The sequence below is a fragment of the Ranitomeya variabilis genome, chromosome 7 (assembly GCF_051348905.1).
Source record: "Ranitomeya variabilis isolate aRanVar5 chromosome 7, aRanVar5.hap1, whole genome shotgun sequence".
NCBI lineage: Eukaryota > Metazoa > Chordata > Amphibia > Anura > Dendrobatidae > Ranitomeya > Ranitomeya variabilis.
In genome coordinates this window covers 177,647,030-177,660,249 of record NC_135238.1, presented here as the reverse complement: position 1 = coordinate 177,660,249, position 13,220 = coordinate 177,647,030, and the positions used below count along the sequence as shown (strand labels likewise).

General features: G+C 41.6%; 1 protein-coding gene across 8 annotated transcripts in view; it reads left to right on the top strand.

The window, feature by feature from the left end:
• The window catches only part of AGAP1 (ArfGAP with GTPase domain, ankyrin repeat and PH domain 1), a 450,161-nt gene that overhangs the window by 233,068 nt on the left and 203,873 nt on the right, over nt 1-13,220 (top strand). For all 8 annotated transcript variants that reach the window (XM_077272354.1, XM_077272355.1, XM_077272357.1 and 5 more), the window contains one exon: nt 5,715-5,773. In XM_077272354.1, the coding sequence (XP_077128469.1) occupies nt 5,715-5,773 (59 nt within the window). The remainder of the gene's footprint in view (nt 1-5,714; nt 5,774-13,220) is intronic.

Sequence of the window (13,220 nt, the reverse complement as noted above, 5' to 3'; positions counted from 1 at the left end):
TGCATGGCCGCACTGTTTCTGTACTTTCTTCATTGGTAGGTTGGGGTCTGTATGAGAGATCTGAATATCTTACAGATTTTTTTTTGTCTTCATTTTTATGTATTAAAACGTTGTTGTGGATGCTCAGCGAGCGCTCCAGGGGGATCATATCACAGCCATGTCTGGGGCAGAGTGTGCAGAACAAGATTCAGAGCTGCCTGACCTGGGGTAGGGAGGCAAAAGCCAGTGATCTGCAGAAAACAGCTGAATCTGTGAATCCCCCTCCCCACGCTGCTCTTTGAACATAGGATGAGATTATTCCCTGCTTTCATTGCCATCAGTAAATGTAGTAATGCCAGTGATCAAAAAGAACATGAAACAAAATGAGACACATGGATACAAGGCTGAAACTTAGTTTCCTATGAAGCTGCTCTGACACCTGCACCAATTCTTCTAGTTTTTCTTTTAGATGAATCTGTACAGTTTTCCATTAACACACAATAATATAACTGTCATCGTTGTCTGGAAAATGGTCTGAGATAGCGGTTTATATACAGAAATATTTTTACTGCGGTTGCAATAGGAATATTTGTTCCAATTTGAAGAAATAGGAATCCTATGATGGTGACATTCATCTGATAATCTAGAAATACTTCATAATTCAGAATAAATTGTTTCAACACAAAACTGCATAGTGATCTTCAGGGCAGGTGCAGACGTGTGGACGGTATTTGGAGTCCGAGTGCGATCCAACAAAGCATCGGACCAATGTTAGTCTATGGGGCTGTGTACAAGTCAGATATTTTGTTCCTTGAACCAATCCGAGGGAAAAAATCCTCATCCGAGAGAAGCAAATCATGCTTTGATCAGAGTGTGATTTGCATAATCGACCAGATTCTCTCAGATTAGAGAATACACGGTCGTCTGCACCTGCCCTAATGGTGATGTCTTATGAAGACCAACTCTGTCAATGTGCATTATTACGCTAGGATCACATGAGTGTCTCGGATGATAAGATGGGGCAAAAATATTTTCCCATCTTCTCCATTTTGTCAGTTCGTGAAAATTGGGCTGCACTCTGATGTAATCCGAGTATAGTTTGATTGGCTTGCATGGCTGAATGCGATCAGATAATCTGATCCAACTCAGACATCCTGCAATTTTTTTTTTCCGGACACGTTCACGGCCCCATAGAATAACATTTATCCTAGTTGCAATCCAAGCTTTTGTCATATTGCACTCGGACTGAAAATGTATGAACATGTCATATAGCCAGTGCCAGAAGCCTGAGCCGACAGAACAAACTGGAATACTCTTATCAAAGCGCGAAGTCATCAATAATTTCTAATCCAGCACCCTTTAAGTACACCTAAAAGCATTTCTGTGTACATATTGTAAAAATAGAAGAGCGGAAGGGATTTCAGTGCAGATAGTATTCAGATTTGATAATTAGGAAATTTTAGCCAAAATGATTACACCATTGCTGTACATAACCCCAGTCTTATGCCAAGGTCTCATCCGCACAATTACTCCTTAACCTATTGCTGCCAATTCCATGCGCGTTTGGTTGTGTCATCGATTTTTGGTTTTGTTCCCAAGTCCGTGCCCCGTTCTAGAAATGCGCTCCTTGAAAGCAAATGCACAAAATTGTGACCTTGCGCTTGGAGGCAGTGTTTGCTCATCGTGTCTAATTTTGGCACCTTGTTCCTGTGATGGTGTAGTCAGTACAGATGTAGAACTTGCAGAGTAATGAAGGCGTCAGCAGTGTTTTATTTAGTTTGTTGCGGGGTTAGATAATGGGAGTTGTAGATCGAAGCCAGAAAGTAGACTGACGTGAATCTGGACTGGCTGGAAGTATTGCAGTAGTCTATGGCTGCTCCAGCTGTGGATTTGGGTCCTGACAGATATTGCGTTATTCATGTTTTCCAAGTGGGTGTGGGTGAGATGACTAAAGTGTGAGGGGGGTATTTCTTCTATCCCTGCACTTTGGCCAGGGGTGATCATCTGCTACTTATTCTGCCAGCATCCCATCGCATCAGGTTACTGCCTGCTCTCCTACTCTAATCTGCCCTGTTAATGCCGCTGCGGGAATGAGAAGTTTCCTGAAATTACGGGGTTAAATGTGCATCAATAAAGCCTTTGGTCTCACATCTCATGCTTAATATTCTGCATAACTTAGCATTCACCTTGATGTTCATAATTAGAGAAATATTCTTCCCTACGGCTTCTGAGCTTTTGCATATTTTCATACATACCACTTATGGGTCGATGTTGTTTCACCATAATCCTGTGTGAAAAAGTGGAGCAAAGGAAGGGCATGAAGTGGAAGAAATGCACCCATTGCCCCCCTTTCCGTGTAGCTGGAGGGCATTTATACATTTGATATTGCAAAGAATGTTCGTGCTGATGTTGTACATGTACGACTGTCTGTACCACGGTCTTGTGTCTGCGTTCTCTCGTAATGGGGTATTGTTGAATTTGTGCTAGTTCCTGTATATCTTTCTTCAATCTGTCCTGATGAGTTTTTGATATTGTGTATATGCGCCTGTCATGTATGTTTGTACGGTATGTTTGTGTGTATTTGCTACTTACTACTATGTTGTCTCCTAATGGGGTAATGATTTTGTACATACACGACTGTCTATATCACGGTCTAGGGTCTGCGTTCTCCTCTCCCAATGGAGTATTGTTGTATTTGTGCGACTGTCTATACAGCGTTCTTCAATTTGTCCTAATGGGGTATTGATATTGTGCATATGTACAGTTGTGCTCAAAAGTTTACATACCCCAGCATAATTTTTGCTTTCTTGGCCTTTTTTCAGAGAATTTGAATGATAACATCAAAACTTTTTCTCCACTCATGGTTAGTGGTTGGATCAAGCCATTTATTGTCAAACTACTGTGTTTTCATAATGACAACCCAAAACATCGAAATGACCCTGATCAAAAGTTCACATACCCTGGTGATTTTTGGCCTGATAACATGCGCAGAAGTTGACACGAATGAGTTTGAATGACTACTAAAGGTAATATCTTCACCTGTGACCTGTTTGCTTGTAATCAGTGCGTGTGCATAAAAGCTGAGTGAGTTCCTGGGATCCAGACAGACTCTTGCATTTTTCATCCAGCCACTGACAATTCTGAATTTGTGAGTCCTGGGGAAAGCAAGAGAATTGTCTGCGGGACAAGGTAGTTGAACTGTATAAAACAGGAAAGGGATACAATAAGATATCCAAGGAATTGATAATGCCAGTCAGGAGCGTTCAAACTGTGATTAAGAAATGGAAAATCAGGGGCTCTGTAAAAACAAAACCATGGTCACGTAGACAATCAAAATGTTGTCCACAACTGCCAAGAAAGTTTGTTCGGGATGCAAAGAAAAACCCACAAATGACATCAGCTGAAAATACAGGAGTCTCTGAAAACTAGTGGTGTGGCTGTTTCAAGATGCACAATAAGGAGGCACTTCAAGAAAAATGTGCTGCTGAAGAAAGCCATTACTGCTGAAATGCTACAAAGTATCTCGCCTACAATGCACAAAACAGCACAGAGACAAGCCTCAAAACTTCTGGAAAAAGCTAAATTGGACTTATGAGACCAAAATTGAACTTTTTGGCCGCAACCGTAAGCATTACATTTGGAGAAAGGTCAACAAGGCCTATGATGAAAGGAACACCATTCCTACTGTAAAGCATGAAGGTGGATCGCTGATGTTTTGGGGATGTGTGAGCTACAAAGGCACAGGAAACTTGGTCAAAGTTGAAGGGAAAATGAATCCAGCACGTTATCAAGCAAATACTAGAGGCAAATCTGCACTCATCAGCCCAGATGCTGCGCATGGGACGTACTTGGACGTTCCAACATGACAACGATCCAAAACACAAGGCCAAGTCGACCTGTCATTGGCTACAGCAGAACAAAGTGAAGGTTCTGGAGTGGCCATCTCAGTCCTGACCTCAATATCATTGAGCTACTCTGAGGAGAGCTCACGCACGCAGTTCATGCTAGACAGCCCAGGAATTTACAGGAACCGGAGGCTTTTTGCCAAGAAGAGTGGGCAGCTTTACCATCTGAGAAAATAAAGAACCTCATCTACAACTGCCACAAAAGACTTCAAGCTGTCATTGATGCTAGAGGGGGCAATACACGGTATTAAGAAATGGTTGTGAACTTTTGATCAGGGTCATTTGGATGTTTTGGGTTGTCATTATGATTTAAAAATAGAAAACACAGTAGTTTGACAATAAATGGCTTCACCCAACCACTAACCATGAGTGGAGAAAATTGTTTTGGTGTTATCATTCACATTCTCTGAAAAAAGGTCAAGAAAGCTAAAATTCTGCCGGAGTATGTAAGCTTTTGAGCACAACTGTATGTATGTACTACTATGTTCTCTCCTAATAGGGTATTGATATTGTACATGTACGGCTGTCTATACCACTGTTTGCTACATTTATTTGTGTCCTTCTCTACTAATGGGTTTATTGTGCTTTCCCAATTCCCAAAAAGTTGAGATTCGTAAGATATAAAGAAAACGAATGCAGTGATTTGGAAATCAATAGCCATATTTTATTCTCAACAGAACATAGAACACATCAGAAGATAAAATAAAATAAAAAATTCCTTTAGAATTTGTGACAGGAGCACATCTCAAAAAGTTGGGACAGGACAATTCTAAAATTCTTTATTGAAGCAATGATTTCCATAAAGAAGAGAAGGACCGTCCATCTTATTGGCCTGAATATCTGATTATATGGGGCTGTATTGGTGCTTATGGCACGGGCAGTTTACAGATGAAAACCACTTTATCAGTGCTGAGGTTTTAGAACAATATATGGTCCTATCCAGATATCTATTTCAGCAAGACCACATACTGCATCCATCACCGCAGCACGGCTTCACAGAAGAAGGTTTCGGTTGATGAACCTGCCGTCTGCAGTCCAGACCTATCTCCAATAGAAAACATTATGAAACAAAAAATCCAGCAAAGACCCCGGACTGTAGAGCTTCAAGAGTCCTACATCAGACAAGAAAGGGGCAACATTCCCTTCAAAAAGCTCCAGCAGTTGTTCTCTCCACTTCCTACAAGTTTACAGACTGTTGGTGGGTGAAAAAAAAAAAATGGAATGCTGCACAATGGTAGACACGGCCCTGTCAAGACTTTTCTGAGATGTCGCTGCCATTAATTTCTAAATTAAATAATTTTTTCAAAAGAAATGGACAAATGTCTAAAGTTCAGTTTCTGATCTATGTTTTATGCTGTTTGTTAATAAAATATGTTGGGAAGAAATGTCCAAATCCTTTTGGTTTTCTTTACATTTTACACAGCGTCAGTCTTGTAGCTGCGCTACAGTGGTCTGTGTTCTCCTAACGGGGAATGATTATTTTGTGTGTGACTTGTGTGTTCGGCTGTCTTGTATCTGTCTGTCCGCCCTATGGATTATTGATATTGTATACAATAAAGGAAATATAGACCAGCGGGTAAAATAATGCCAAGTCCGTATTCATGAACTTTTAAAATTCTCACTGACTGCAATCATTGACGCGTTTCGGGAATCTCCTTATTCATGCTTTTCTTCTATTGCTTGCAGGGATGTATGTGCGGTAGAGTGATCCGAATACTATATTTTCACTGATATTGTATATATCCCACTGTGTCTACCGCGGTCTTGTATTTGCGTTATAGTGAACGGTGTTATCCTTTCCTAATGGGTTACTGGTATTCTATTTTGCAGATGCCTTTGTAAATAGTCAGGAATGGACACTAAGCCGAGCTGTGCCGGAGCTCAAAGTGGTAAGTACCAAATTTGATATAGTTTGTATAAAGTGTCCTCATCAGCGGCGATACACATCAAGCACATGGCAGCAGAACCTAAGGACATCAGTAGGATCAGCCGTCCAGCTTGTGTGTGAAGGTATTTCCTGGTGGTCCCACAACAGTAGATGCTGGGGAAATAGAGGGATTAGGTATTTTTGTAAACAAGGTGACCAGTTCTTTGTTCCTGTTGTAGATGAGCCACTGACATTGGAGTCTTGTAGGGGCTTTTGTTCCTCTCTAATAACATAAACATTTGGCTGAGCATGTACAGTATGCTTATGGGGAAGTTGGAGGAGATGGTTTTCAGCTGATCCCATCTGCTTTAAAGGGTTTTTCTCATCTTTGAAAGTATTGTAGATGGCCAATACAGCACTTTGCTATCTCCGGCAGCCCCTAAGACAGTGAATAGCGCATCGGACCTCATGCCTGACCACTACTATGTTCCGATAGGGAATCCCAGAGCCCCGTTCACAGGTTGGGTGGGAGTTCCAACTGTGGGACCTCGAGGATCAGAAAGTCATCACCTATTCTTAACCTCTTGAAGAGAAGCAGTAAGTAGAATCAACCCTCCTAAGCCGTCTATAGGGGCATGCAGCTCATAGGAAGCTGAATAAAATGATCATTTGATATTTACGATCTGATGTCTTATTCCAGAGAAATCCACCTTTTTTTTCTTTCCATATTTGCTGAGCCTAATTAGACCAAAAGTTTCCCATGGTCCAAATGAAGTGGTTACTAATTGGCAATTACATAAAGCCAATAAATATTATTGAAAGAAAATCTATTTTTCGCTGTGGCCGTTATTATGACCTCAGCAAGGACCTGTCACCATGCCTCACATGAGTGGCGTACCACCAATGACGGCAATCCGCGCAGCTGCTATGGGGCCTGTGAGTGCCGACACCGGGCCCATCATCGCACATTCGACATCCTGCGGATATCGATGAAAGAAATGATGGAGGGAGCATCAGCTGACGATCCCTCCTCCATCATTCTTCCTCTGACTTACTGGGCGCGATGACGTCACTATATGGGAAAACGAGGAGGAGAAGCAAGTATTGTGTTTTTTTTAGATTGTGGTGGCCAGGAAATCTTTCTTCCCAATTATTATTGGCCAGTGTAAGTGCACCCCCAGACATTTTCGTACTCATCTGGTCAGAAATGATCTCCCAGGACAACAAAGGGATCAGGCAATTGAATTTTATCCTTCTTTCCCACCACTTCATATGCAGGACGTTCCCCCGCGTAAGCATTAGATGATCGGGTGCTCCCACCTAGAAAAAAAAATTGTCCAGTGTTTAGGGGGGTTGAAAGATGCATTCAGGACAGTGGCCTGTGTATGCTAACAATTCTTACAGTGCAGTTGAAAGCTTCTGGGCCGGCCGGGTACAGTGCAGTGCGGGTGAAGTTGGCCCAGGATTTAGGTGCACTTGTAAATGGAGTGTTTTACAGTATTTCTGGGAGCATTAATCTTTATGAATTGCCTCACTTATGATATAATAAAACACACATATACCTATAATGGGCCAGGCCTGAGCTCTCTGCTGTGTGGTGCCATAATTGTCAGCCTGCTTTCTGGAGACTCCATCTGTAAAGAATTACATCTGCTCTAGCACAGTGGTTATTTCATTACATTGGGAAGCTGGAGAGAATTATCCCTGATTCCTGAGCCAATCACCTAATCCAGGAGCCAGGAAAAAAAAATTGCACTCGTGTATCTGTGGAAAGTATGGCGAGATAGCTGTAGTTCCCAGGCTCGAGAGAGGATTTATGTGACTGTGTCCAAGCAATCACTGAGAATATGGCTGCTGCATGTGAGGACAGCATATAGTGGGGCGAGATGCTCCTGTGTCAGTGATTTCGATAACTCTTTAGTGCAGAGGGCGGCTATTTATGACCCTCTAGTGTCATGGGAGGTGTTGTGTGTTTTTTTGTTTTTTTTACAGCATTCAGACAGCCAGTGGTTCCTGGACTGTTAAGGCCATGTGCACATGTTGAGTATTTGCAGCAGATTTTTGGCAGGAGAAAACACTTCATGAAATATGCTCATTTTTACATGCATTTTTGCTTGTGTTTTTCGGATTCACTCGGGTCAAAAACCAAGGAAAAGAGTTGGCAGATTGGGGGAAAAAAAGGCTACCGTAAATTGTTCACACCCACAATGAAAAAAATAGGCAACGTGTGCCTGAGATTTCAGAAATCTCCTTCACTTTGCTGGCATTGTAATATGCTGCATTTTTTCTTCGGCAGAAGCGGAACAAGCCACAATTGTGTAGACTACAGAATGCTGCTTACTGTAAGGCTAAGTTCACACTAGGTGTTTTTGCAGCGTTTTTTTAAACAAATTTTCAGCTGTGTTTTGTATTATCAGCACTTTCTATGAGATTTCAGAAATTTTATGCACACAGTTTTTTTTGGTCATCAGGATTTTGTGCTTTGCGTGTTTTTTTTTTTTTTTGTTTTTGTTTTTTTGCACAATGGAGCATGTCACTTGTTTTTCAGCATTTTTTTGTTTTTCACAAATTGAAATGTATGTGTGGTGAAAAAATGCTGAAAAAACGCCCCCAAAGCGCAGGCATTATGCTGCATTTTTGTGCCACAACCTGATTCCATAGAATAGGACTTTTTTTTTTTTCACAGTAAACTTTATCAGCATGCACAATAGACAAATCTAGCATGCCAGAATCACAGCAAAAAGCAGGGAAAACCTAGTGTGAACTTAAGGCCCCGTCACACTTAGCGACGCTGCAGCGATACAGACAACGATGCCGATCGCTGCAGCGTCGCTGTGTGGTCGCTGGGGAGCTGTCCCACAGACCGCTCTCCAGCGACCAACGATGCCGAGGTCCCCGGGTAACCAGGGTAAACATCGGGTTGCTAAGCGCAGGGCCGCGCTTAGTAACCCGATGTTTACCCTGGTTACCAGTGTAAAATGTAAAAAAACAAACAGTACATACTCACCTTCGCGTCCCCCGGCGTCCGCTTCCTGCACTGACTGAGTGCCGGCGCTAACAGCAGAGTGGTGACGTCACCGCTGAGCTGTGCTTTCACTTTACGGCCGGCAGTCAGTCAGTGCGGGAAGCAGACGGCAAGGGACCTGACGGACACCGGAATGTGAGTATGTACTGTTTTTTTTTTTTTTTTTACATTTACGATGGTAACCAGGGTAAACATCGGGTTACTAAGCGCGGCCCTGCGCTTAGTAACCCGATGTTTACCCTGGTTACCAGTGAAGACATCGCTGAATCCGTGTCACACACACCGATTCAGCGATGTCAGCGGGACCTCAACGATCAAAAAAAGGTCCAGGCCATTCCGACACGACCAGCGATCTCACAGCAGGGGCCGGGTCGCTGCTACGTGTCACACATAGCGAGATCGCTACTGAGGTCGCTGTTGCGTCACAAAACTTGTGACTAAGCAGCGATCTCGCTAGCGACCTCGCTTAGTGTGACGGGGGCTTTACCCTAAGGTAGTAATGCAGTGATCAAGATGCTATCTAGTCTTCCCATACAGAAGTACATGGCATCAGACATAAAGCAAGACCTGCGCTTGTACAGTGTTTTTTTTTTTTTTGTGTGTGTGATCTGAAAGACTGTCATTTCAGGGACCATTGACGTCTTCAGATAGCAGCCCAGTGGACACTATCACTGTTTCTTCCAAAGCAGATTAGTGAAAAACATTGGCCAAATTACAGCGATGCCACATTCATGTTGTTTTTTTTATGTTTTGGTGCCTTTACACAATTAAAACAATTTTATAGAAACATTTTTTTTTTCCATCACTTCATTCTAAGAGCTATAACTTTTTTGTTTTTCCGCTGATGGAGCTGTATGGCGGATTGTTTTCAGTGATGCTAGTTTTGTTTACATTTGTCGTTTTGATCATTTTTTATTCCACTTTTTGTTCGGCAGTATGTTGAAAAGCATCATTTTTTTTTTCTTTTACAGCATTCTCTAAGCGGATTAACTAGTGGTTAAATAGAAATTTATCAGTACAAGATACATGTATACACACACTGCGATTCCAAAGTTTAGGGTCACCCAGACAATTTTGTGTTTTCCATGAGAACTCATACTTTTATTAATCAAATTAGTTGCCAAATGAATTGATAATCTAGTCCAGACATTGACGAAGGTTCTAAAAAAATTTTTTTTATTTGAAATAATAATTTTTTCTCCATCAAACTTTGCTTTTGTCAAAGAATGCTCCCTTTACAGCAATTACAGCATTGCAGCGCTTTGGCATTCTAGTAGTTGACTTGCTGTGTTAATCTGGAGCAATGTCACCCCATGTTCCCAGAAGCCCCTCCACAAGTTGGTTTGGCTGGATGGGCATTGTTTGCACCATACGGTCAAGCTGCTCCCACAACAGCTCAATGAGGTTGAGATCTGGTGACTGCGCTGGCCACTCCATTACAGATAGAATACCAGCTGCCTGCTTCTTCCCTAAATAGTTCTTTCATAATTTGGAGGTGTCCTTTGGGTCATTGTCCTGTTGTAGCATGAAATTGGCTCCAATCAAGTGCTGTCCACAGGGTATGGCATGGCGTTGCAAAATGGAGTGATAGCCTTCCTTATTCAAAATCCCATTTACCTTGTACAAATCTCCCACTTTACCAGCACCAAAGCAACCCCAGACCATCACATGACCTCCACCATGCTTGACAGATGGCGTCAGGCACTCTTCCAGCATCTTTTCAGTTCTGCGTCTCACAAATGTTCTTCTGTGTGATCCAAACACCTCAAACTTGGATTCGTCTGTCCATAACACTTTTTTCCAATCTTCCTCTGTCCAATGTCTGTGTTCTTTTGCCCATATTAATCTTTTCCTTTTATTAGCCAGTCTCAGATATGGCTTTTTCTCTGCCCTGAAAGCCAGCATCCTGGAGTCACCTCTTCACTCTAGACGTTGACACTGGCTTTTTGCGTGTACTATTTAATGAAGCTGCCAGTTGAGGACCTGTGAGGCGTCGATTTCTCAAACTACAGACTGTATTGTACTTGTCTTGTTGCTCAGTTGTGCAGCGGAGCCTCCCACCTCTATCTCTACTCTGGTTAGAGCCTGTTTGTGCTCTCCTCTGAAGGGAGTAGTACACACCGTTGTAGGAATACTTCAGTTTCTTGGCAATTTCTCGCATGGAATAGCCTTCATTTCTAAGAACAAGAATAGACTGTCGAGTTTCACATGAAAGTTCTTTTTTTTCTGGCCATTTTGAGAGTTTAATGGAACCAACAAATGTAATACTCCAGATTCACAACTAGCTCAAAGGAAGGTCAGGTTTATAGGTTCTCTAATCAGCCACACTGTTTTCAGCTGAGCCAACATACTTGCACAAGGGTTTTCAAGGGTATTCTAACCATCCATTAGCCTTCTTACATAGTTAGCAAACACAAAGTACCATAAGAACACTGGAGTGATGGTTAGAAAAAAATTGTGCTTTTCTTTCAAAAACATTTTCTAAGTGACCCTAAACTTTGCAACGGTGTGTGTGTATATATATATTTATATTTATTTTATGTATTTTTGACAATTTCTTTTTAAACCTTTTTACTTTGTTCTACTATGGGACTTTCACTTTCAGCAGTCCGATCACTGTTCTAGTCCATTGCAATGGATTAGAACGGTCAGTGCTGCACTCACACAAGTCCCTGAGACAGTGCTCTGTGCATGGTCTGGGGGACTTGCTGTAGCCTGCCGGATGCCATCATGATTGGTCAGGGGTCACCATGGCAACAATCGGGCAGTATATAGGGGGTTAAAGGTCCGGGAGCGGTGCTATGCATGGAAAATCGGCTGGAGGTATTCAGTACGTCTAAGGTCAGTACGTACCAGCTGATTAAGAAGTACTGAGTATGTCCAAGGTCGTGCAGGGGTTAAGGTGTAGCCATCGTTTTCATTATTATTTCATAAATCAATAGTGCATATGAAAATCAGAAACTTTGTAATTGATCTGATCAGATAAATCTGCTTCTTTCTCTTCCTGGATTGATTTTTCAATCTGAATTCCAGGTTGAAAGCTGTAAAATGTGTGTTCATTGAAAACAGATTTTCCCATTACTGAGATAGGAGATGACAGCTGCTGCTTTTAAAACTCTATGCAGAGGCAGGAGCTACAGGCTACCCATTCATTCTGCTGCAATTTTTCTTGAAACAGTCACTCTATGGTTCCAAAAAAAGGTAAAGCTTAACCGTTGTTTCAGGAGAACTTGCAGCAGAATGTCTGTCTTCCTCTAGCTCCTCCCCCTCCATAGAATATTAACACCATCGGTAATCTCCTATCTCTGTAATAAGGTAGATTTTACAGTATTTACCATTGAATTGATATTGTAAAATCTATTTGGAAAATTAAAAAAACGGATTTCTCTGATGAGATACATTGTAAAGTTGCTTATGTTCATGTGTACTATTGGTTTTTGATTTTTTTTTATAAAAATTAAACCGACTGTTACACGATAAGGCTATATTTACACGTGGTGCTTTTCAGCTTTTTTTGTATGCAAATTTTCAGCTGTGTTTCACAGTACCAGCAAAGTTAATGAGATTTCAGAAATCTCATGCACAGTTTTTTATTTTTCCTGACTGCTTTGTCATAAGAGCTTGGTTTTTGCACAATGCAGCTTGCAACTTCATTCAGGTTTTTTTTCAGTGTTTTTCACTCATTAAAAGCAATAAGTAAGTGCAAAAACTAAGCAAAAAACGCGGTATCAGGTTTTCTTGCATTTTTTGTGCCAAAACCTGATAAAGTTGAATCAGATGTTTTTTTTCATGCACACAAAACAAATGTATCCTGACAAAAACGCAGTAAAAACTAGGCAATACCTGCTTTATGCAGGCAGCTAACACTTGCCATAAAAACGCAGCAAAAACACAACGTGTGAACTTAGCCTAAGGGTAAATGTACACTAAGCAACTAGGCACGATCGGTGTGTGAATTTTGAGCATTTACCGTCACAGTTTTGCAGCTGAAATTTTTCAAATCTCACAAGGAGTAAAATATTTCCGATTGGAAAGTGACATATGGTGCTGATTGTGAAATTCACAGCAGGTCCATACTTTTTGGGGAGTTTCACTTCAGAAAATTGGGGTGGGGTGGGGGAATACAAATTTGTGTACATTCATTTTAAGGCCACATTTTACATCAGTATTTTATAAGCCAAAACCAGGAGCGGAGCAATCCTAGGAAATGTGTATAATAGAGACACGTCTCCACTTCTGTATTTTTCCCCACTCCTGATTTTGGCTTCCCAATACTGATGTAAAATACTGACCCCATACTGAATGTGTGCACCTGGGGTGAGGGAGATACGTGTCATCCCAAAAGATTCACCATTCTCGTCTCTGCCTTTGTCTGGCTTTGCACCTCAGCTCTTTTTAAGTGATTATTATTTGGTGGGAGACATCGTATGATGCATTTTTTAGT